A 23,459-nucleotide genomic window follows, 5' to 3' on the forward strand; every position below is an offset into this window, starting at 1 on the left:
TGAGGATGGCTGCCAGAGGCGGGAATTAGGGAGAGGGCAGTCATTGGCTGGGGGCAGTATGACCCAGAGTTCAGTGATTGGTTACTACTAAGAAAGACAGATCAGAAACGAAACTGATACTGATTTTTTCTTTACCAAGGATTCCCGGCCTGACGACGGGGAATATTCATGAGCATGTGAATCCATGCCAGACCCATGCTGGAGAACAACAGTTACAGGTAAGTAACTTGTTCCTTCCGGGACTTCTTGGGGAAGGAGATAGGGGCATACTTTGAAGCCAATGACAACTGGGAGGTGCACATGGCTACGGTATGGAAGGCAGTGAAGGCCACGGTCAAGGGACGTCTCATCGCAGAAAGGACGTGGAAGAAAAGGGCGAGGGGTATGGTCGAGGGCAGACTTTGTTATGTTATGTTATGTTATTTTGCATTCATGTAGCGCCTTAAATACCATTGGTATGGTCTGAAGACGCTGGTAGGTTGAACGCCCTTGGGAACCGAAGTTCAGGTCAGTAGAGAGAGTAGAGAGAGTCAAAGGTGCATGTGAGCACCGGGTATGTGTGCAGCTGGTGCAGTATTCGTGTAATAGCTGCTTCTTAGTGTTAGGCAGACACCTGTGCAGTTCCCTCTGGGACCACTGCAAAAGATTTAAGACTACAGGTGTTTGGCAGTAAACCCACTTGGTAGCAGTCTGCACCACACGGATTCACTTCGTAGCTGTGGCTGAGCAGTCAGACTTCCCTCAAGAAGAGTTAGGCAGTATACAGAGTATTCACAAAAGGTCAAGATAACACAATAGAACAAGTAAACGCTGACCAGGGCTTGGTGTAAAAGAGATATAATTATTTATTTAAAACCACATCTAGAAAAACACACAGGCACTAATAGTAAGCAATTCAAAAACACGGTCACTAAAAGATATACACTCCCTTAAAAGAATATTAGACAAGTCTTAAGTAAAGCCCCACTTATTTTCAGACAGCGGTGAGCGCTTAACGTAGATGGCACTCTAATAGTTTGTTTTTAAAAGGGAGAGAAAAACAGAGAATAAGTTGAAACAGATCCCAACACTTTTACAAGAACATAACAAGAGAGGAGGGCAAAGTAAAACCGTGAAGTTAGAGTTCAATAGGCCGGATCCACTTTAAGAGGATCAAACGAAATGTGTCCAAGGTCACATGGTTGCAGTGCACAAAAGTCTTGTAACGGTTCAAAAAGGAGTTGGACCAAAGAAAGGGACCAGTTAGAGGGTCAAGGCGGCCAGCCCAGTCCAGAAGGTTAAGGGGTTATTATTACCTTGTAGCAATCTTTAGAAAGGGAGGCCTGACGGACACGGTACCGTTAAGTGGTGAGAATACTCCAGCGGGGGCAGTTGTTCCTGGCAGCGGGTGCAAGTCGGTGCTTCGTCCGGGGGAAGAGAGGATCTTGTTGTGGAGGAAGACAGGAGTCCGTTGCACTGCCAGGGAAGAATCCAGCCGCGGAGTTTCTCAGGTACAAGGAGCGGTCCGTTGATTTGCGGTTCAGTGGTGAGTGGCTATCCGGCCGCCGGGGTGCTTGGCACGGGCAGTTCGACCACAAACCGGTCTGGCGTGCGAAGAAAGAAGGTAAAACTGGTTGTGCCCACCAGTCAGGGGAAGAAGCCTCTCCAGCCGGGAGATCTTCTCTGTCGTCGGGAAGTGGTGAGTCGGTTCCGCAGGGCTCCACCGGTGGTGTCGTCGTGGTAGGTCGGCTCAGCTTCTCCCTCGTCGGATTCTCAGGTCCTGTGGCGACTTCTGAAGTTCCAGTCCCCAAAGCCCTGCTTTTATGCAGCATACCCCCATTCACTCAGCCTAGCTGTCAATCAAACATGCTAAGTGGTGAGCCGGCAGGCTCACCACTTGGGCCAATCACACAAGAGTGCGACTTGAGTTACCAAGGTAACTCAGTCCAGGGTGCCTAAACCCCCTCCCACACCCCCTGTGGTACCCAGACAGAGTGGCACCACTTTTGGAGGCTTCTGTGGAGAAGCCCGCCAAAAAGTGGAACAAAGGGCTCGACTTGGGTTGGAGTCACAGAAGAGAACACAAACGCCATTTTAGAATCGAGTCTTGGAAAAAAAAAATACCAACCGGCGAATTAATATTAAATAAATAAACCGGCGGTATGTTCGAGGCTATGAGAATTAAATAATTAAAGTTGGTCGCCTCGAACAATGGGAAAATCCCATAGGGAAATATTTGCGGTCGGATATAAAAAGTAGTTTCCACTGCCACCAGCCAAAACTCGATCAGGGGGGACGGAGACGTGCCCCCTCGACTAACAGACCCTAGGGCAATTGATTTGCCCCGACCAGTACGTCCACAATATGATGGTTTGTACTGGTTTCTGTTAATAATTTGGGACTAGTAAAGCCAATGGTGACTTTACATGTCCTGGGAGACAGTAGTCAGTCCCAGGGTATGGAGTCTATGGTGGGGGGTCACTATGACACCCCTGTGTTACTGCACGGAGGGTGCTGTGTAACACACATAGTAAAAACACATGAGACCCTATGGAGTAAAGGACCCCATAGCCCATACAACACATTACCAGTCAAAGGAACACCATAAATCATGTCCAAGAGTTGGAGAAAAAGAGTCTCACTCTTGGCAGGAGGAAAAAAACAAACTCCAGAAATCCAGCAAAGCTGCTGGGGGACTCACTTGGTTAGGAAATTCAGCCTAAAGAGAGAATTCTCCCTAACACTTAGCGGTAGGTGTGGTGGTTGAGAGATCAGGAGTATGTGTTCGTTCTGGCAGGATTTATCCAGACCTAATGTGGCTGTGTTAGGCCTGAGGAGAAACGCCTGGCTGAGGGGTGTGTAACCAGCAGTGTTTACTTAGAGTGATGGGGAGTGAGCGGCGGATGTTGGTATGAGAACAGTTATACCGAATGGTGTCATAGTATCTCTGTGTTCTAGTTGAGTGGTGGTGTAAAGAAGAGAGTAAGCGTGGTGGTGTGGTATGATGGGTTAAAAAACATTTTAAACGTTCCCAGCATTCCAAACCATACTATGTACATCACGCATTTCTATGCGCTCTAGTCCACTCTATGTACTCTTATTAATTTAATGCACCCCAGTCTACTCCACACACTCCGGTCTGCTCGAGGCACTCATGCACTTCAGTCCGCCCTGCGCGCTCCAGTCCACCCCACATACTCTTGTCTGCCCCACGCATGCACTTTTGTTGCCCCGTGCATGCACTCTTGTCTGTCCCACGCATGCATTCCTATCGGCCTCATGCATGCATTCCTGTCGGCCTCATGCATGTACTCCTGTCCGCCACTCGCACTCCTGTCTGCCACTCGCACTCCTGTCTGCCACTCGCACTCCTGTCTGCCATTCGCACTCCTGTCCGCCACTCGCACTCCTGTCCGCCACTCGCACTCCTGTCCGCCACTTGCACTCCGGTCCGCCATTCGCACTCAAAACTGCTCTATTTACTCCAATCTGTTTTGTGTATTCTAAGTTGTTTTATGTACTCCCTCCACATATTTCATCCGTACCATTCCGTGCATTCTAAGTTGTTTTATGAGGCACCCGTTCTATCTACATATGTTAGTCGTTGCATCAACATACGTCGCCCGTTCCATCCATGTCCGTCAGGCTTCCATCCATATATGTGATCAATTCCATTCACATGTATCATTTTTTCTATCAATATAGAATCCATCTACACACTTCACTCGTTCCGTCCATTCTACACATTCAGAAGCTCCACGAACTTATCCATTCTGCGCACTCATCCATACTGCATGCACTCTGTACTCACTCGTTCTACATACTCATCCGCTCTACGCAACCTGTCCACTCTATGCAGCAAATCCGTTCCCTCTAGGCTCGTTCACTCAGCTCTAGGCACTCATTCGCTCTAGGCACTCGTTCGTTGTATGCCCTCATGCACTATGCATTCACCTGTTTTACGCACTTGTCCCCTCTACGCACTCGTCCCCTCTACGCACTCGCCCCTCTACGCACTCGCCCCTCTGCGCACTCGTCCCCTCTGCGCACTCGTCCCCTCTGCGCACTCGTCCCCGCTGCGCACTCGTCCCCGCTGCGCACTCGTCCCCGCTGCGCACTCGTCCCCGCTGCGCACTCGTCCCCGCTGCGCACTCGTCCCCGCTGCGCACTCGTCCCCGCTGCGCACTCGACCGCTCCCAGTCCTCAACCGCTCGCCTCAGTCATCCGCTCGCCTCATTCATCCGCTCCCCGCACTCATCCGCTCCCCGCACTCATCCGCTCCCCGCACTCATCCGCTCCCCGCACTCATCTGCTCCCCGCACTCATCTGCTCCCCGCACTCATCTGCTCCCCGCACTCATCTGCTCCCCGCACTCATCTGCTCCCCGCACTCATCTGCTCCCCGCACTCATCTGCTCCCCGCACTCATCTGCTCCCCGCACTCATCTGCTCCCCGCACTCATCTGCTCCCCGCACTCATCTGCTCCCCGCACTCATCTGCTCCCCGCACTCATCTGCTCCCCGCACTCATCTGCTCCCCGCACTCATCTGCTCCCCGCACTCATCTGCTCCCCGCACTCATCTGCTCCCCGCACTCATCTGCTCCCCGCACTCATCCGCTCCCCGCACTCATCCGCTCTATGTACTCATCCGCTCTATGCGCTCGTGCTTTCCACGCATTCAACTCATCTGCTTCCCGCACACATCCACTCCTGGCACTCATCCACTCCTGGCACTCATCCACTCCTGGCACTCATCCGCTCTATGCACTCATCTGCTCTATGCACTCATCTGCTCTATGCACTCATCTGCTCTATGCACTCATCTGCTCTAGGCGCTCGTGCTTTCCACGCATTCAACAGCCATATGCGCTCATCAGCCCTATAAAGTAATTCGCTAATACGCAGTAATCCTGTTCTATATATTCATCTGTTCTCTACACTCATCCGCTCTGTACACTCATCCGCTCTATACACTCATCCGCTCTATACTCTTATCCGTTCTGTACACTCATCCCCTCTGTACACTCATCCGTTCTATACACTCATCCGCTTTATACACTCATTCAGTCTATACATTCGCCAGGTCTGCACATTCATCTGCTCCAGCGACCCACACACTCTCTGTACTTACGTACTCATCCGCTCTACATACTCGTCCGCTCTACATACTCGTCCGCTCTACATACTCGTCCGCTCTACATACTCGTCCGCTCTACGTACTCGTCCGCTCTACGTACTCGTCCGCTCTACGTACTCGTCCGCTCTACGTACTCGTCTGCTCTACGTACTCGTCTGCTCTACGTACTCGTCTGCTCTACGTACTCGTCTGCTCTACGTACTCGTCTGCTCTACGTACTCGTCTGCTCTACGTACTCGTCTGCTCTACGTACTCGTCTGCTCTACGTACTCGTCTGCTCTACGTACTCGTCTGCTCTACATACTCATCAGGTTTACGCTCATCCGTTCTGTACATTCATCTGTTCTACGTACTCGTGCGTTCTACTCGCTTCTCTGTATTTACGCACTCATCCCCTCTACACGCTTGTCCGCTCTAAACACGCAACCACTCTGCACACTCATCCGCTTAACATGCTCATCCATTCTATACACTCATCCGATCTACATACTTATTTGATTTACATACTCATTCGATCTATATAGTCATCTGTTCTTCATCTGTTCTACACGCTTCTAACTATTTCATCCACACGATTCACTTTGTTTGCTCCTCATGGATTATGTCCATTTTGGCAGTTTACATCTCTTTACTGTTTCCCTTTGATTTATTCCTTACTGTTAGGGAGAATTCTCTGTTTAGGCTGAATTTCCTAACCTAGTGAGTCCCCCAGCAGCTTTGCTGGATTTTTGGGGTTTATTTTTTTCTCCTGCCAAGAGTGAGACTCTTTTACCCTCACTCTTGGGCATGATTTGAGTGTGTTTCTTTGACTCTAGATGTGTTTAATGGGCTATGGGGTCTTTTACTCCATAGGGCTTCATGTGTTTTTGTGATGTGTGTTACACAGCACCCTCAGTGTAGTTAACACAGGGGTGTCATAGTGACCCCTCAGTATAGACTCCATACCCTGGGACTGACTGCTGTCTCCCAGGGCATATAAAGTCACCATTGACTTTACTAGTCTTGAATTCTGAACAGAACCAGTAGAAACCATCATATTGTGGATGTACTGGCTGGGGCAATTTGATTGCCCCGGGGTCTGTTAGTCGAGGGGGCACGTCTCCGTCCCCCCTGATCGAGTTTTGGCTGGTGGCAGTGGATACTACTTTTTATATTCAACCGCAAATATTTCTCTATGGGATTTTCCCATTGTTCGAGGCTACTATTTATTTAATTACGATAGCCTCGAACATACCGGCGGTTTATTTAATTATTATTAATTCTCCAGTGGTATTTTTTGCCAAAACTCGGTTCTAAAATGGCATTTGTGTTCTCTTCTGTGACTCCAACCCAAGTCGAGCCCTTTGTTCCACTTTTTGGCAGGCTTCTCCACAGAACCCCTCCAAAGTGGTGCCACTCTGTCTGGGGTACTTAGGAGGGGTGGAGGGGGATTTAGGCACCCTGGACTGAGTTGCCTAGGCAACTCAAGTCACACTCCGTCCTGATTGGCCCAAGCGGTGAGCCGGCCGGCTCACCACTTAGCATGTTTGAGTGACAGCTAAGCTGAGTGAGTGGGGGTTTTCTGCATAAAAGCAGGGCTTTGGGGACTGGAACTTCAGAAGTCGCCACAGGACCTAAGAATCCGACGAGGAAGAAGTTGAGCCGACCTGCCACGACGACACCACCGGTGGAGCCCTGCTGGACAGTCTCACCACTTTTCCCAACGACAGAGGAGATCTCCCACCGGGGAGTCTTCTTCCTTTGACTGGTGGGGATAACCAGTTTCACCGTCTTTTCGCCTTCCCGACGCATCTCGTGGCCGCCTTGCCTGTGCCAAGCACCCCGGCAACCGGAATACCACGTTTTACCATGACCGCGAGATAAAGGGTAATACCTTTAACCGGAAAACTCCGCGGCTGGTTTCTTCCCTGGCAGTGCAACGACCTTCATCTTTCCTCCATGTCGAGATCTTCTCTTCCCCTGGACGATGACGAGACTTGCACCCGCTGCCAGGAACAACTGCCTCTACTGGAGGATCCTTCCCACTTAGGTACTGTGTCCCGCCTGGCTTCCCTTGCCACCGACTGTACGGGGTATATTTAGCCCCCGGCTTTCGAACCTGGGTTAGCCTGGGACACCCTGGCAAAACTTTTCTGAGCCTCTTTAAACTCTTTTCGAACTCTTTGCAAGACTTTCTAAGCCTAGTATAACTGTGTGAACTTGGGCGCTTTTGTGCTCTGCTCTCTCTAAGGGTGGGTCCAGCCTATGGACTTTGGCTCACAAGTGACTTTTTCTCTTCTGCCTTGCTAATAGTGTTCCTAAATCTTAGAGTGGTGTATCTCTCCATATTCTGTCCTTTTCCCTCCCTTCTTCATGAACTTATTGGAGTGCCATCTATAGTTAAGCGCTCACCTCTGTATGGGAATAAGTGGTGTTAACTAAGACTTATCTGATAAGGAATAAGGGTTGTATATATTATAATAGTAACTGTGTTTAGAGTGTACAATAAGAGTGCTGGAGTGTTTCAAACAGTGTGTTTTTAAATAAATAATTATATACTTTGATACCAAAGCTCTGGTCAGTGTTTGTTTGTGTTATTGTATCTGAGTGCCTATTTTGTATACTTTGCATACTGCCTAACTCTTCTTGAGGGAAGTCTGACTGCTCAGCCACAGCTACCAGGTAAATCTGGGTGGTACAGACTGCTATCAAGTGGGTTTACTGCTAACACCTGTAGTCCTTAATCTTTTTCAGTGTTCCCAAAGGGAACTGCACAGGTTTCTGCCTAACACTTACTCGTTTCATTCTGTTTGTCCTTCGAGTTTGTATTCGGGGTTATTAGCTGTCAATTTCTCGCATCCGGTAGTTTGTTGGATTGGTGTCAAAGAGATGCTGTTAGTCTGTTTGGTTAGATATGGTACCGGCTGGTTTTAGGGGAAGAGCCAGGTTTTCAGCAGTTTGCGGAAAGACGTTAAATCCTCAGTTAGGCAGATGTGGGGTGGGAGGGAGTTCCACAGGGTGGGGGCCAAGGCTGAGAATGATGATCCGGCCAGTCTGACTGAGTTTGTCTTAGGTATGACTAGGAGGCAGGCTGAGCTTGATCTTAGGGTGCGTGGAGGGTGATATGGTTTTAGCTTGTCTTGAAGATATTGGGGTCTGGTTTTATGCAGTGCTCGATGGGCGATGCATAAGGTTTTGAAAGTCACACTTCGGGCTACTGGAAGCCAGTGAAGCGTCTTAAGGGCTGGGGAGATGTGGTCTCTTGGGCAGCATTTTGGCTACCGCGTTTTGTGCCCTTTGGAGTTTATTCAGTTGGTACGGGTGGACTTCGAGGTATAGGGGGTTTGCGTAGTCTAGTCTAGATATAACGATTGATTGATATGATATGATATGGCATTTGTAACACGCCTATACACAAGTGTTTCAAGGCGCGACGAGGCAGGGGGGGGGAACAAGGGGAAGACAGACAACAATCCTACTAGGCCAGGTGTCATTCAGATCGCGCAAGTGCAGGGGTGGGGGGAAGGGAAAAGTGCAAGGGGAAGGGGAGGGGGGGAAGTGCAGTTCAAGGTAAGTAGCGTAAAAAATAATAAATAAGGCCAGCTGGTGGCAAGTGTAAGGTAGATGCAGAACAAGTGCTGGGAAGGGGGGCTGTAAGGATACAGTGACAGTCCCGCAGTGCAGGGGGGTGCCAGGGAGGCAGTGCAAGTGGAGAGTGGCTGGGTCCTGGACCGAGGTCACTGAGAGTGGCCCAGTTGCAGATTCAGAGCAGATTCAGTGAAGAATTAAAGCTGTTCAGCAGGGGAGAGGGAGAGAGAAAGCAGAAGCAAAGAGGAAGGTTTTGAGGTGCTTCCGGAACCGGAAGTGGTTCTCCTCAAGTTTCAGGGAGGCAGGAAGGCTGTTCCAGAGGGAGGCCCCTGCTGCAGAGAGAGATCTACCCCCAGCTCGTTGCTTCGAGAAGCAGCTGACCCTGAGGGAGTTGGAGACGGAGGAGCGAAGGGCTCGGGAAGGAAGATATTTAGGAAGAGAGAGTTGAAGGTATTTAGGCCCCAGGCCCCAGAAGGCCTTGTGGACAATGCAGAGGGTTTTGAACTTAATCCTCGCAGTCACTGGGAGCCAGTGTAGAGATTTCAGTCCTGGAGAGATACGGTCCCTGGGCTTGAGGCCAAGGACAAGTCTCGCAGTTCTGTTCTGGATGAGTTGCAGAGGGCGGAGAGTGGAGGCAGGCAGATTAAGATAGAGGCTGTTACAGTAATCCATCTTTGAGAGAACCAGGGGTTTGGGAGACAGTGAGCTTCTGGGGGAAGGAGAGGAAGGGAAGAATACCTCTGAGGAGGTGCAGCTGGTAGTGTGACTTCTTAGAGACGTCTGATATATGAGGAGAGAAGGAGAGTGTGGAGTCGAAGATGACCGCAATGTTTTTTGCCTTGCCGGTAGGGGCAGGAAGGGGGCCAAGGGAGGCCGGCCAGAGAGCTGCAGGGAAGGAGGGAGTGGGTGTGCCGATAAGTAGAAATCTCAGTCTTACTGGCATTAAGGCAAAGGTCATTGGCGGCACACCGTTCCTGGATAGCAGACAGACAGTCAGAGATGAGGGAAGGAGAGGAGGAGGCCGAGGGTAGCCTGAAAATGAGCTGGGTATCGTCCGCATAGCGCTGGAAGTTGGGGCAGAAAGCGGCGATGCGGAGGGCAAGGAGGGCCAGATACTGGTTGAAAAGCCAGGGAGAGAGGTTAGATCCCTGGGGAACACCACAGGAGGAGAAAAAGATGTCAGAGAGGAAGGACCCCAGTTGGACCTGGGAGGGTCGATTGGAAAGGAAAGAGGTCAGCCACGCCAGAGCCTGACCAGTGATACCCAGGTTATCACGGAGACGGTTGAGCAGGATGGCATGGTTGACAGTGTCAAAGGCAGAGGAGAGATCGAGTAGAATGAGAACACACAGAGTGTTGGAATCGAGGTTCGAGAGCAGGTCCTCACGGATGTTCAGGAGAGCAGTTTCCGTGCTTCTGGCAGCTCTGAAGCCAGATTGATGGTCATGAAGACTACCAACAGATTCAGCGTGGAGGTTAAGCTGGGAGATGGCCAGTTCCTCCAGGAGCTTGCCCAGGAAGGGAGTAATGGAGATTGGGCGATAGTTAGCCGGGCAGGAAGGGTCGGAAGAGGGTTTCTTGAGGAGGGGGTGCACAAGGGAGTGCTTGAGGGGGGAAGGGAAGACTCCAGAGGCGAAGGAGTGGTTGCAAAAATCAGCCAGGGCAGGAGCCAGGGAGTCGATGTGGTCCTTGATGGTTTTGGAAGAACAGGGGTGAACCTGTTTAGACGAGACTTTCATAGATCGGACTTGTCTGGAAACCTCATCAGCAGAAAAAAGTGGAAAGGCAGAGAAGGAGGGAGGAGGGGTGGCTGCAGAAGGGTCAGAGGAAGAGCCGGGAAGAAAGGGAGGGAGGTGAAAGGAGGAGAGCGAGGACAGGATGTCCTGAGTTTTTGAGATGAAGTGAGAGGCCATTGGACCGCAGAGAGTCTGTTGGGAAAGGAGAGATATGGAAAGATGCGCCTAAGGGTTTTAAGGGATAGTGGCAGGACTTTGTTGACTTGGCGCGAGAGTGTTAGGTCAGACTCAAGGGTGCATCCAAGATTTTTCACTGAGTTGCAGGGGGTCCGTGAGTTGCCCATGGTGGGTGGCCAGGGTAGTGGGTGTGGAAGAAGTTTGGAGTTGCCACATACCATGATTTCCGTTTTGGAGGGGTTTAACAGGAGGTGGCTTTGGGTCATCCAGAGTTCTATGTCGAGGAGGCAGGAGGCCAGGTCAGGTCGGGGGTTGGGTTTTGAGTTCATTAGTTTTAGAATAAATTGAGTGTCGTCAGCATAGCTGTAACACAGGATGTTGTGTGAACGAATTATTGGAGCGAGGGTGATAAGGTAGAGATTGAATAGGATAGGCATGCTCCTTGCGGGACTCCCGTGTCGACTGGTCGAGCTTGGGAGGCATAGGTGGAGAGTATCGTTATTTGGTACCTATCTTTGAGGAAGGAGGCCATCCATTTAAGAGCGGTTCCACGAATTCCTAGGGAGTGGAGGCGGTCTAGGAGGATTGAGTGATTGATTGTGTCAAAGGCGGCAGATAAGTCAAGAAGGGTTAGTGCGGCGCATCCCACGGAGTCTGCCGTCATTTTAAGGTCATCCCAGATTGAGGTTAGGGTGGTTTCAGTTCCGTGACGGGCTCTGAAACCTGATTGTGCAGGGTCTAGGAGATTGTTGGCTTCGACAAAGGCATTTAGTTGGGAGTAGGCGGTTCGGTCAATGCGTTTGGAAAGGAATCTGGTGTTTGAGATGGGGCGGTAGTTTTTGGGCTCAAGAGGGTCAAGGGAAGGTTCGATCTTTGGGAGGAACTGAAAACTTTACGATCCCAGCTAGTTCAGAAAGATGCAGATGGGAATGGCTCCTGGGAGAGATGAGGGACAAGAGGCAGACGCTCCACTCGGTATCAATAGGCGAGGTAAGAGGATGAGATTTACGCGGCAGAAATATTATGAAAAGGGCTCTGCTGTGGGTACGTTTCTGACAAATAGGGTGCAGGGATGCAGGGCGGAGAGGAGAGTAGACTGGGTATGCAGAGATGATGGGGGTATGGTGGATAGAGGGGAGGGCATTGCGTCTCAATTTGCGACTCATTATCGGAAGCTGTATGCCAGGCCGGTAGAGGCCGGTAGAGGGAGCAGGAGAAGTGATGCCCGGCTACCTCAACAGTTTGCAGCTCCCCAAACTCACAGCGGGTGATCCCAAAGTTAAAGGTGGGCAAGGCCCCTGGGGAGGATGGGTTCACCTCAGACTTCTAAAAACAGTATCAGTCCCTACTGGCGACACCCCGGCCAAGCTTTTTAACCTAATTGTTGGGAAGGCACCATACCGCTGATGTTTCTGCGGGCCTTAAGAGAGGTAATCCCGAAACCGGGAAGGATCATACCAACTCTGCCTCGTACAGGCCCATCTCTCTGGTAAATGTGGACGCAAAAATCTTTGCCAGAGTACTTGCATCTGGCCTGGAGTCCTTCCTTTCCCGGTTAATTCATGCGGACCAGACATGTTTTACTATGCATAGACAGGGTGCCGATAACCTACGTAAGACTCTTCACATTCTCAACACGCAAGTGGTGACGCAAGAGGGGGACCTTTTACTTGCCCTACATGCCAGAAAGACTTTCGATCAGGTGAGCTGGGCCTTCATGGTGGAGGTCCTCTTGGCCATAGGGATGGGCCTGAGATGCATGGTGTGGATCACAGCTCTATATTCGAAACCGACAGCCAGGGTGGTGGTGAATGGGGGGCTTCGTAGGCCTTCTTGCTACAGTGGGCTACGAGATAAGGGTGTCCCCTCTCTCCATTGCTTTATGCATTGGTGATCGAGCTGTGGGCCATAGGGGTGAGGAAAGACGAGGGAATGGGGGGGTCCCAATAGGAGGGCTGGTATCCAAACTCAGTCTCTTCCCAGACAATGCTGTACTCTACATCACTAAATTTACACAGTCAGTGCTGCACTTGCTAGAGAGTTTAGCGCGATATAGGGAATTATCTGGCCTTAAAGTTAACCTGGAGAAATCGGTGGTCCTTATCAGTGGCGGGCTGTCGGCGGTAGAGAGAGAATATATAGGAGTTGCCATTTCAGACTCAAGAGGACTATTTTCCATCTCTGCCGATACAGGTTTTGCGCCACTAGGGGGATCTCTTTACTAAGAACTATGTGCCGTTATGGTCTGCTGTGCAGAAGGATGTGTATAGGTGGGCGAGGTTGAAGCTTTAATGGATGGCGCACTTGAATTGTATTAAAATGGTGTTGCTGCCAAAATTCCTGTTCTTATTCCAAATGGTGGTGTTTCCGCTGTCTTTTCTTGATGACTTTATGGTCAGCTTTGTTGAAATTTTTATGGGCAGGGGCGAAGCACATAATCATCTACAAGACATTGATTCTACCGAAGGAAGAGCGGGGAGTAGGGTTCCCGGATCTCCCGACCCATTATAAAGTGGCCCAGCTCTGAGTTTTGGTTGACCAACTGGACCCTCTAACTGACCAGCAATGGGTGCTGATGGATAACGCGATACTGACCCCAACCTCCTTGGGGGAGTGGCTGTGGGTACAGAGGTCCCAAATCCCAAAGAGGGTGGGTGCAGCACCCGGTTCTGGAGGTCCTGTGGTCTCTTTGGTAGGAGGAGGGGAGACGAGATGGCTGTCCATATGGCCATCGGCCCTGAGCTGGATCTGGCATCGCCTTTATGGGACGGGGTTGAGGAGCCGCTGGCGTTCCAGCTTTGGTACGAGGCACGGCTGAGCAGGGCTGGTCAAATGTGGGAGGGTTTGATTTTCATTTCCCTAGGTAGGTTGGAGCAGTGCCTGGGTGTCGGAAAGTTACCTGTGTGCCACTAACTTCACCTGAAGGGAGTGCTGATGGACTGTCAATGGGGCGAGAACATGCGGAGGGGGTTGACAGACTTTGAGCAGCTCCTGCTCTCCAAGGCGGGCTCTCAGGGGCTTATTGCTCTAATATGTAGGGCCTATAGGGTGATTGTGTTGTCGGAACGCAAGGCCCCACTCCCAGCCAGGATCAGATGGGGACAAGTCTTGGGGAAAGATATTGATGACGCCTTATGGTCGCAGATGTGTAGGGAAGTCTTGCACTCAATGGTTTCCCTGCAATATAGGCATCAGATCCTGAATTTGCTACACAGGTGGCACTACCCAACGGCTGTGTTGGCTAGGATGTGTAAGGGGTAAAACCTGCGCTGCTGGAAATGTCACTCGGGCGGATAGCTCGGGGGCAACATGCTCGCCTTGGATGTAAAACGACGCAATGCAACACAGGTTTGATCCCCGGGTCCACACTTTTAAACCTCCGGCTATTAAGCACGTTATAAATGACCAATCGTAATCATAATCAAACCGGGTGAAGGGGGAATACAGTCACGTGGTGGGGCTGCCCAAGCGTGCAATATTTTTGGAGGGAAGTTTTATTGTGAATCAAGGGTGTTGATGGGGTTCACAGGGAGCTCTTGCCGTGGTTTCTCCTTTTGGGGTGGGATTAGAGGAAGAGTAAGAGGTGGAGGCTGGGCATATGGTAAGGGTTATGTTGGTGGCTGCAAGATGCTGCTTAGCCCAGCTGTGGAAGAGCCTGTGTTTGCCTGCAGAAAGAGAATGGGTGGCGAAGGTTCGAGTTATATATGATATGGAGCTCCTTTCCCACTTTTTGGATGAGTGTTAGTCATAATCATATGCATTACCCTTTGGGAATACCACACACAATCAAGACTACAAGTGTAAGTACAATTTAACCTTTGGTACAAGCCTGTACTACACAGTAAAGTGGTAGCGATGGCTGAGCAGCCCGCCTTATCTCAAGAGTACAGTGAGCAGTACAAGAAGTTACACAAAGGACAACAATTACTATGGTTCAAACCAACACTGATTCAAGGTTTCTGAGTAAAAGAATATACATTTATTTACACCATCAGTTATAAAACAATTCACTATCATAAAGCAGCAGAAAATACAATCTTAATATACTACACAACACCCAATCAATTCTGGACAAGGTAAGCTCAAAATGAAGTGTGAGCAAAATGGCACTCCAGCAATTTAAAAAGGGAGGGAAGGACAAGGTTATCAAAAATAAACACCAACAAGTAATAGGCAGGGCAATCTAGAAAAGGCTTACTACAACTAGGATTCAAGGCAATAGGCCTGGGCCAACGTTAATGGTTCAGAGTCTTTGCAGAAAATCAGTTCAGAGTAGTTCGCGATTAAGTCTTTGCCAAGAGTTCAAAACGAAGTTGGTCGGAGGAAAAGTTATTTAAAGGAAAAGAGAAGGACAAGCCTTCAGAGGGGCGAAAGATTACAAACACTTTCACAGCGGTCGGACAGAACGAACTACCGGACTTGCACAGTACCTTAAATGAAGAAGAATGCTGTAGCTGAGGCGGTTGTTCCTGGCAGTTCCTGCAGGCTCACGGTTCCTGAAGCGACTGTCGTGGTGACAAGAAGGAGGCAGACTGGAGGGTCCTGCACTGCCCAGGGAAGAAGCCAGCAGCAGAGCAAAGCGTCGAATAAAAGGTGCGCTCCTTAAAAGCACAAATGGACTCTCTCTCAATGGCTATCCGGTTTCCTCTAGCACAGCAAATTTGACCAAGCTGAAGAAGAGGTCCAGGGGCTTTGTGATCTGGTTGGGCCCTCCAGGCTTAAGGGAAGAAGACTCCTTGCGGATCTCCTCTGTTGTTGAAGTCTTAGGCGATTCGGACCTGCAGCAGGGCTTCACCGCGATGTCCAGTAGTTGCAGCAGTCATCTTCCTTCAGCTTCTCTTTGGTTCTCTTGATCCAGTGGCGACTCTGCCTTCCAAGTCCCACAGACCTGCTTTTAAGCAGTTTTACCCCATACACACAGCCTGGCTGTCAATCCCACAGCAGGGTGGCTGTCCTGGCAGGACAGCCACCTAGCCAATCAAACTAGAGTGCGACTTCAGTCTCTAAGGAGACCCTGTGCAGGGGGCCTCAAACCCCTCCCTCACATCCTGTCCACCCAGACACTCAGGTGCCTAAGGAGGGCTTCTGTGCAGAAGCCTGCCAAAGGATGGCGAACAAAGGAACCAAACCTGGTTTGGCGCGCAGAGTAAAACACGAGAAAGACCTTTACAAAAAGAAATGGCGAATAAACCCAACCAGAACCAAATAAAAATAAAAGGGGTCCAGCGGGTTAGAGTTTGAGGCTACCACCATAGCCTCTAACGTTACCGAGGCTATTTTCATAGCTCCCGGTAGAATAAAAATGGTAGATACCACTGCCACCAGCCAAATCTTAGAGAAAGGGGAACATAAAAATGCCCTGTGAGAATCAGACAAAACTATTAACCCCTCCAGTACTCTATTGGAAGATAGGTTGTACTGGGCCTGTAAATTTAAAAAGACTAGTAAAGTCAATGGCAACTTTACATGTTCTGGGAGACAGTAGTCAGTCCCATAAAATGGAGTTTAAAGTGGGAAGTCTGAAAAGACAACCCTGTGTCACTGCACTGAAGGTGCTGTGTGACACACAGTAAAACAAGATTATGCCTATGGAGTGGGTGAGACTCCATAGCCCATGAGCATAAAATGTACAACACATAGCAAAACACATGTAGGAGTGGGAAGAAAGGCTCACAGTCTTACCAGGTAAAACGATTAAACACTAGAAATCCAGCAAAGCTGCTGAGGGACTCAACAGGTAAGGGGAATTAGCCATTCTGGAGAATTCTCCCTAACAATGAGTCACGGTCCAATATTGAGGGTATGTGGCTGCTTTTATTTTTAGAAGTATGGCTGGTGAACAACACTGGGGGTTGGGGTTTAATTCACTGTTGGGCAATTTAGTTTGAACACAAAGGAAGTCCCCATGTCGCAACACACAGCCCCAGACGCCACTTTGTAAATGTGCCTCATTGTGAAGCAGCTGTGAAGCCAGCCCTGGGATCTTGAGACTGGCCTCCCCGGAGGTGGTGGATACCCTTGGTATGAACATACTGGAGTCAATCAGAGTCTGCTGTGGAGCTGATGGTAGGGGTTTTACGCTAGGTTGGCTGTTCATGGGGGAATGTGAAATGGTTGGTAATGCCTTATTTGAAAAAAATGTCATTGTTCTGCTGTATCCAACCACCACACTTGTCTGTGCAGTGGGCGCCGTGTACAGCTACATTGTAACCCTGATATCGGTCTGGGTGCCCCAAGTGTCTGTTGCCACAACGTGAACTTTTTCTCTCACTCTGACTTTGACACAGGTCTCCGAAGCAAGCACCTGAGTACATTCAAAAATCATTCCACTCCAGTAGTGGGCTTGCTGAGTGTGTTTTGGAAAAAAATGAAAGGATCCCCTGTTGCCGGCTCAGGTTCTCTGAGTGAGCGCGGTAGACAATTTATTAATCTTTTTGCTTGTGATTGAAGTGAACTCGCTGGGTGAGAGCAAGATATGATATGATATGTCTTTTATAATGTGCCTGTATGCAAGTATTTTTAGGCGCGACAAGACTAAGGGGAAACAGAGGAAGAACAAAACAACTATCTTACTAGGACCTGTCTCATTCAGATCACGCAAGTGCAGGGAAGTGGAAGGGGAGAAGTACTGAGGGGGAGGGGGAAAAAGTGCAGGTAATCAAAAGTGCAGCCTGCAGGTGGCTCAGTGCGGGTAAATCAGAACGTGCAGCCAACAGGTGGCTCATAAGTGCAGAGAGAAGGGACTGTTGGGTTACAGATACAGACCACAAGTGCTGGGGGAGCCAAGAGGCAGTGTGAGGTGCAACTGGACATGCAGGGACCTGGGCCCAGGTTCAGAGGGTGGCCAGGTAACCAGTGTGTGGAGCAGACGGGTTATCGGCAGGGGAAAGGAAGAGAGAAAGCGGAGGCAAAGAGGAAGGTCTTGAGTTGATGGTTCGGCTTAAGTTTGAGAGAGGCAGGGAGGCTATTCCAGAGGGAGGCCCCAGCCGAAGATGGTGATCTGCCCCTAACTCTCTGCGTGGAAAAGCGTCTGACCACAGAGAGTTGGAGGTGGATGTGCAGAGGGCTTGAGAATGGAGATGTTTAGGAAGAGAGAGTTGGAGGTAGTGCGGTCCTAGGCCCCAGAAAGCCTTGTGGACAATGCAGAGGGCCTTGAACTTGATCCTTGCAGCCAGTGAAGAGATTTCAGAGCTGGAGAGATACAATCCCTGGGCTTGAGGCCAAGGACAGGTCTCGCAGTCTGTTCTGAATAAGTTGTAGAGGACAGAGAGTAGAGGCAGGAAGATTTAGAAAGAGGCTGTTGCAATAGTTCAGCCTAGAGAGGACCACAGCTCTGGAGACAGTTAGCTTCTGGGGGAAATGGAGGAAAGGAAGAATACCTCTGAGGAGCTGCAGCTGATAATTTGACTTCTTAGAGACATCAGAGATGTGAGGAGAGAAGGAGAGGGTAGAGTCGAAGATGACCCCAAGGTTCTTAGCCTCGCAAGTAGGAGCAGGAAGAGAGCCCAGAGTGGGCGGCCAGAGAGAGAGAAAAGGAGGGAGCTGGTGTTCCGATGAGGAGGATCTCCATCTTACTGGCATTAAGGTAGAGATCATTGGCGGCACACCACTCCTGAATTGCGGACAGACAGTCTGAAATGAGAGCGGGAGTAAGGCGGCCGAGGGGACCCTGAAAGAGAGCTGGGTGTCATCTGCATAACACTGAAAGTTGGAGCAGAGAGCAGCGGTGCGGCGGGCATGAGGTGCCAACTATTGGTTGAACAGCCAGGGGGAAAGGTTAGCCCCCTGGGGAACACCACAGGTAGAGAGAGATAGAAGAGAGGAAGAGCCCAAGTTGGACCTTAGAGTGTCGATCAGTGAGAAAGGTCAGCCAGGCCAGGGCTTGATCAGTGATACCCAGGTTATCACAGAGACGATTGAGCAGGAGGGCATGGTTTTTTTTTTTTTTAAATGTATTTTATTTTATAACGACCACACAGTGCAACAGAACATAAATAGAACACATCAAGCCACAACAAAGGCCAAACAACAGATATGAAAAAGAAAAGAAAGAAGAAACAGAACAGAATTAACTTAACAATCCCCTTCCCTCCCCCCTATGAGCCTGTAGGGTGTCCACCATCATTGTCCGTTCCGTGTGGTGGGGTTCCGTCGCTCTCAGATCCAGCCGAGGTCGACCCCGTACTAAACAGTTCAGCCAATAGCACCTTCCATGCCGTGAGGGAGCTCACCTCTTCCTCCCCTCCCGCCCTGCTGGCCTCCCACCATGCTGTCGTCTCGGCGGCAGCCCATTTCTGGAGGTCAGGGCATGGTTGACCATATAAAAAGCAGAAGAAAGATCAAGGAGAATGAGGACAGAAGGAAGGTTAGAGTCAAGGTTAGAGAGCAGGTCTTCACAGATGTTCAGGAGAGCAGTTTCTGTGCTTCTGTCCGCTCTGAAGCCCGACTGGTGGCCATGGAGACAACCATGACCACCAAGGAAAAATGACAATGGGCGCTTTATGTCTGATGAGGGGTTTGCATTCCCTGGTTATTTTTTCTTTGTTCTCCTAGGTTTGCAGTTGGTTCCTTAAAGAGGCAATGTTTCTGAGTGGGTGCCAGTGACGGTCCCCTACTGTTAGACAGGGACTCAGTACTCAGTGGGGGTGCTCTGGGATCCTCCACATATCACCCATGGGCCCATAGTCCACTAACTCCAGGAGGCAGCTGCCACCCTTCTCCCCACTAAGTTTCATCAGAGCTAAGCAGGGTACTTTGCCATAGTTCATATATTTAGCATTTTTTTCCGATGACCAGTAGTACACGTAGTTAAGTCTGCATTGATTATTTTACTTTTTCACTGCAGGTTTTGCCATTGTGCACACTGTATCAGTACTTTGTTAACATGGTGTGTCATGACCCTGTAAGGTCTATTGAAGGAAGACTACTTAAGGTATGTTGCATGTGGATGATTATGCTGTTTATACGTGATATGCAAACATAATAAGCTAAATATATGTTTATGTCTGTCAGGGCAGAATGTCAATCCATTGTTAGAAATGCATGCCTTTGTTGACATTGCCTAAGCATTTACAAACAAATTATCAGAATATGGATGTTTTCAGGAAAAACAGATTTCTGGATCTCACTAACTTTATAGAGGGAACACAGATTGCATTGTTTTGGTACCAGAAGCAATATTTGAAACAATGTTGCTTTTTAACTTTAATACTATTCAACAATTGGCATAGCATTCAAAAGGATATTTCCTAAAAGATTTTGAACAATTGTAGTAAATTACTTACATTGTTTTGTCCATATGCACTCCATTCACTGACTCAATCAAATGAAATTAAATTGACTTTATTAATTCACCATCTGCTAGAGTTGGTGGAAAAATGTTGCAAAATAAGCAGCGATTCTGTGCACTTGTAAATTAATATTAGCTATGTCCATAATTGTCCTTCTGATGCCACTGCTTGCAATATTTTTTACATTTAGATGGGTAGCTATATTAGTAAAGCGTTGCCCTTTGACAGTTTAAGCTGCAGTGGCCACTCGCACATTATAGACGAGACGCCCCTAAAACTGTTAGTTCAATTTGATGTAATAAATGTACCTTAAATGTCCTGCCTGTAACGTCAGGCAACTAAGGTGGAGAAGGATTGCAAAGTACCATATTGGTATTCTAGTGTTGCGCAAAAGCTAGACAAGTAATGAGATTAAAGACTAGGAGAGCTTGTGGTTTCTGTGACTCCCCCAACCCCTGAAAAGAGTTGCACAAGCAAAGCCAACTTTGAAACAATATCAAGTAACTCAAAAATGGAAAAAGTTAGGCTATCTGGTTAAATTGCAAATGTAGCAAAAATAAGTCAAATGATGCTGGTGTGTGTTAAAATGGATTTCTAAACTCTGGCCTGGTGGACAGAGTTTAGGAGGTCCCCCTAGTTATAGTGAATTTAGAAACGTCTTTGTGGAAGCTCAACATCATAAATGCTTATATTACCTGCATCCTGGCCACGATGAGGATGGATGCGAGGTGTGCCGTGGTTTCACGAAGAAAACCAAAAAAGACTGCTACAGCAGGCTATCCGTGTGGCTCAAGTCAAGCAAGGCCATTGACTCTGCTGCCGGGCAGGGTCAAACCTCATCTAGGACTGACCAGTCCACGGAGCAAACTTCCTCCATGTGGAGGTCGAGAGCCTTTGAGGATGCCCCACTCGTGGGGGTCCAAGAGAAGGCCAAGCTCAGTGATGCTGCTGATGTTAGTGCTGCTGGGTTCGCTGCTGGTGCTGTTCCCGAGTCGGGCAAAAGGCGATCGGTTAGTCTGCCAACAAAAGAAAGACCCTAAACCCGTCCACACTCTGTGTGTCCACAGATAAGCCGACGAGAGACTAGCCCGGATAGGACTCGTCGAAGCTGGCCAAGACCTTGCAGGATGCCAAGTCAACTGAAATGAGCAAATCGTCAGCAAAGTCAATGACGTCCACTACGACAGCGCTGAAGGAGAGTGGGTCTGAGAAGGAAGTGACAACCACCCCACGGGTGTCCTTAACCCCAAGGCAAGATACGGCTGCCGAGGCAGCGACAAATGCCGCGGCCACTCCGGGGTGGGAAAAGACCCAGCTAACGCACTGACCCAGCAACCACCTGAGAAGGAGAGAGGGATGGTCCCTCCGGTGGAACATCCCTGGTATGTGGACCAGCGGGCGGCTCCAGATAGGCCGGAGCAGATCTACTCAAGTACCCACGAGGACAATGATCTGCAGGACAATTGCTACACAGACCACAAAGGGTCCCCTGCTTGCACGAGAAGGCACATCAGCGCAGAACCGACTCGGCTGGCTCCTTTCATCCCTAGGCATAGGGATGTGTCGCTTGACATTCGAACGACCCTGTACACACTGGCAACTGAAATCCAGCCGAAGATGCCACCACTGGGACCTATGCCTTCATGGGACACTCAATAGACTCCAAGGCTAATCTCGCCCCTGCGGAAGAGAAAGTCCAAAGGGGGCCCTGTTCCTCGACATCATCGGACTCTACCACCACCTCGTCGCCATAAGACCCCTCCTGGAGCCCTGGCCCTGCATACCGACAGCTACCATGGCTACAGGCACAGACGAGGACAACAACTTATTTGCGGCTGATGGAGAAACACCACACGTGGATGAGCCCCATAGGGCCTCCCCACCCGAAGAAGTTGGAACCTTTCATTCTATGATGTCAACGGCCACTGAACTTTTTCAGTTGGTTCCTGAGGAGACCAAAAACGAAGGCTTCCTGTACCAATGTTGTGAGTCGAGAAGAAAGACCATCATGTCTGTTCCCTTCCTGGACAACAACTGGGAGGAAGGCATAGCTCTAATGAGAAACCCGAATACGGTCCTGACCAAGCAGGACAGGTTGGAGAAGAAGTACAGGGGTCCAGATTCAGCTCCCAGGTGTTTAAGGTCTCAGCCCTTGCCTGATTCGGTGGTCTCGACCGCAGCCAGGAAGCGCTTGGCGAACCCATCATTGGCAGCCATGGTACCTCCGGGCCAGGAGGGGAAGATTATTCATACAGCAGCCTCTACCAACAAGGCAGCTAACGCCCTTGCCATTTTGTCCAGATAAGACAGAGAACTATGCTTCAAATTGGGTCTTATTCTGGACTTGCTGCCCAAAGACAAGAAAGTTTAGGTGCTAGAACTCTTTCAAGAAAGGGAGATGGCCTCGGATCACGCCATCACAGTGGCAGTGGACATCGCAGACACGGGTTCCGCCAGATTGGGAACAGGGTGTCCCTGAATCGTCAAGTTTCATTGAAGGCAACGAACTTCCACCAGGACATTCAGACTAAGGTGCTGGATATGCCGTTCGATTGGAAGAACCTCTTTGGAAAGGCGGTTGACGAGTCTTTGCAGGCAATAAAGACCGATACAGAGATGGCACGCTCCCTGGGAACTTTGCAGCAGCGACAAGTGTCAGCCTTTCACTCTTCCAGTGGAAAACAGGAATATCTTCAAAGGGTTATAATACCCTATACCGGCAATCTTCAAGCTCATCCTCTTAAGAAGCGTGCAGGGGTTGCTTTCAAGGCAGCAGAGGAAGGCGGCAGCGTTGCCTGCAGGGCAGAGCTCCGACCCCCAAGCAGGCCTGAAACGGCCATGGACTCGGCTCCCCACTTATGCAGCCCAGTGGGAGGTCAGCTGGCGAAGTTCATCAGCACTTGGGGAAAGATCACCACGGACAGATGGGTGCTGGAGCTATCGGACAGGGGCACACCTTGGAGTTCCAATGCAGATGTCCTCGTATTCCACCAATTCAGTGGCGAGAGCAATACGGACCACAGTTTCTGCAAGAGGTGCTGGCCATGTCACAGACGGGGGCAGTAGAACCCATCCACAGAGTCTGTGGGGCTCCGAAGTATACCCCAGATACTTTCTGATTTGAAAGAAGACCAGGCGTTGGAGGCCGCTCCTAGGTCTTCACTGAGTCAACAAGTACTTGAAGTCCGGAAAGTTCTGGATGGGGTCACGTTGCAACACGTGCTTGGCCAGCTGGAGCATTCACAAGAAACATTGCAAATTCCTGCGATTCGTAGTTGACGGTCAGCACTACCAGTTCGAGGCTCTGCCTTTTGGCCTGAAGTCAGCCCCAAGGGTTTTTACAAAGTGCCTGGTCCCGGTGGTGGCACATCTTTGTCTAAAAGGCATCCACATATACCCCTACCTGGACGACTGGCTGGTGCATTTCCGCTCAGGCGCTCTAGCAGACAAACACACATCAAAGACCGTACGTCTGCTGACCGAGTTGGGGTTCTCCATAAATTATTAGAAGTCTTGCTTGACGCCATCTCAAGACATGCTGTTTCTGGGGGCCTGACTCAACATGGTGAGAT

The 23,459-nt window shown here is 49.8% G+C and overlaps 1 protein-coding gene across 1 annotated transcript in view; it reads left to right on the forward strand.

Annotated features, from left to right (window-relative positions):
• CFAP54 (cilia and flagella associated protein 54) overlaps nucleotides 1-23,459 on the forward strand; it is a 3,669,934-nt gene that overhangs the window by 3,135,287 nt on the left and 511,188 nt on the right. The window contains exon 47 of the mRNA XM_069629416.1: nucleotides 19,443-19,529. Within this exon, the coding sequence (XP_069485517.1) occupies nucleotides 19,443-19,529 (87 nt within the window). The remainder of the gene's footprint in view (nucleotides 1-19,442; nucleotides 19,530-23,459) is intronic.

Source organism: Ambystoma mexicanum, chromosome 12, assembly GCF_040938575.1.
Source record: "Ambystoma mexicanum isolate Mex_15411 chromosome 12, UKY_AmexF1_1, whole genome shotgun sequence".
Classification (NCBI taxonomy): Eukaryota; Metazoa; Chordata; class Amphibia; order Caudata; family Ambystomatidae; genus Ambystoma; species Ambystoma mexicanum.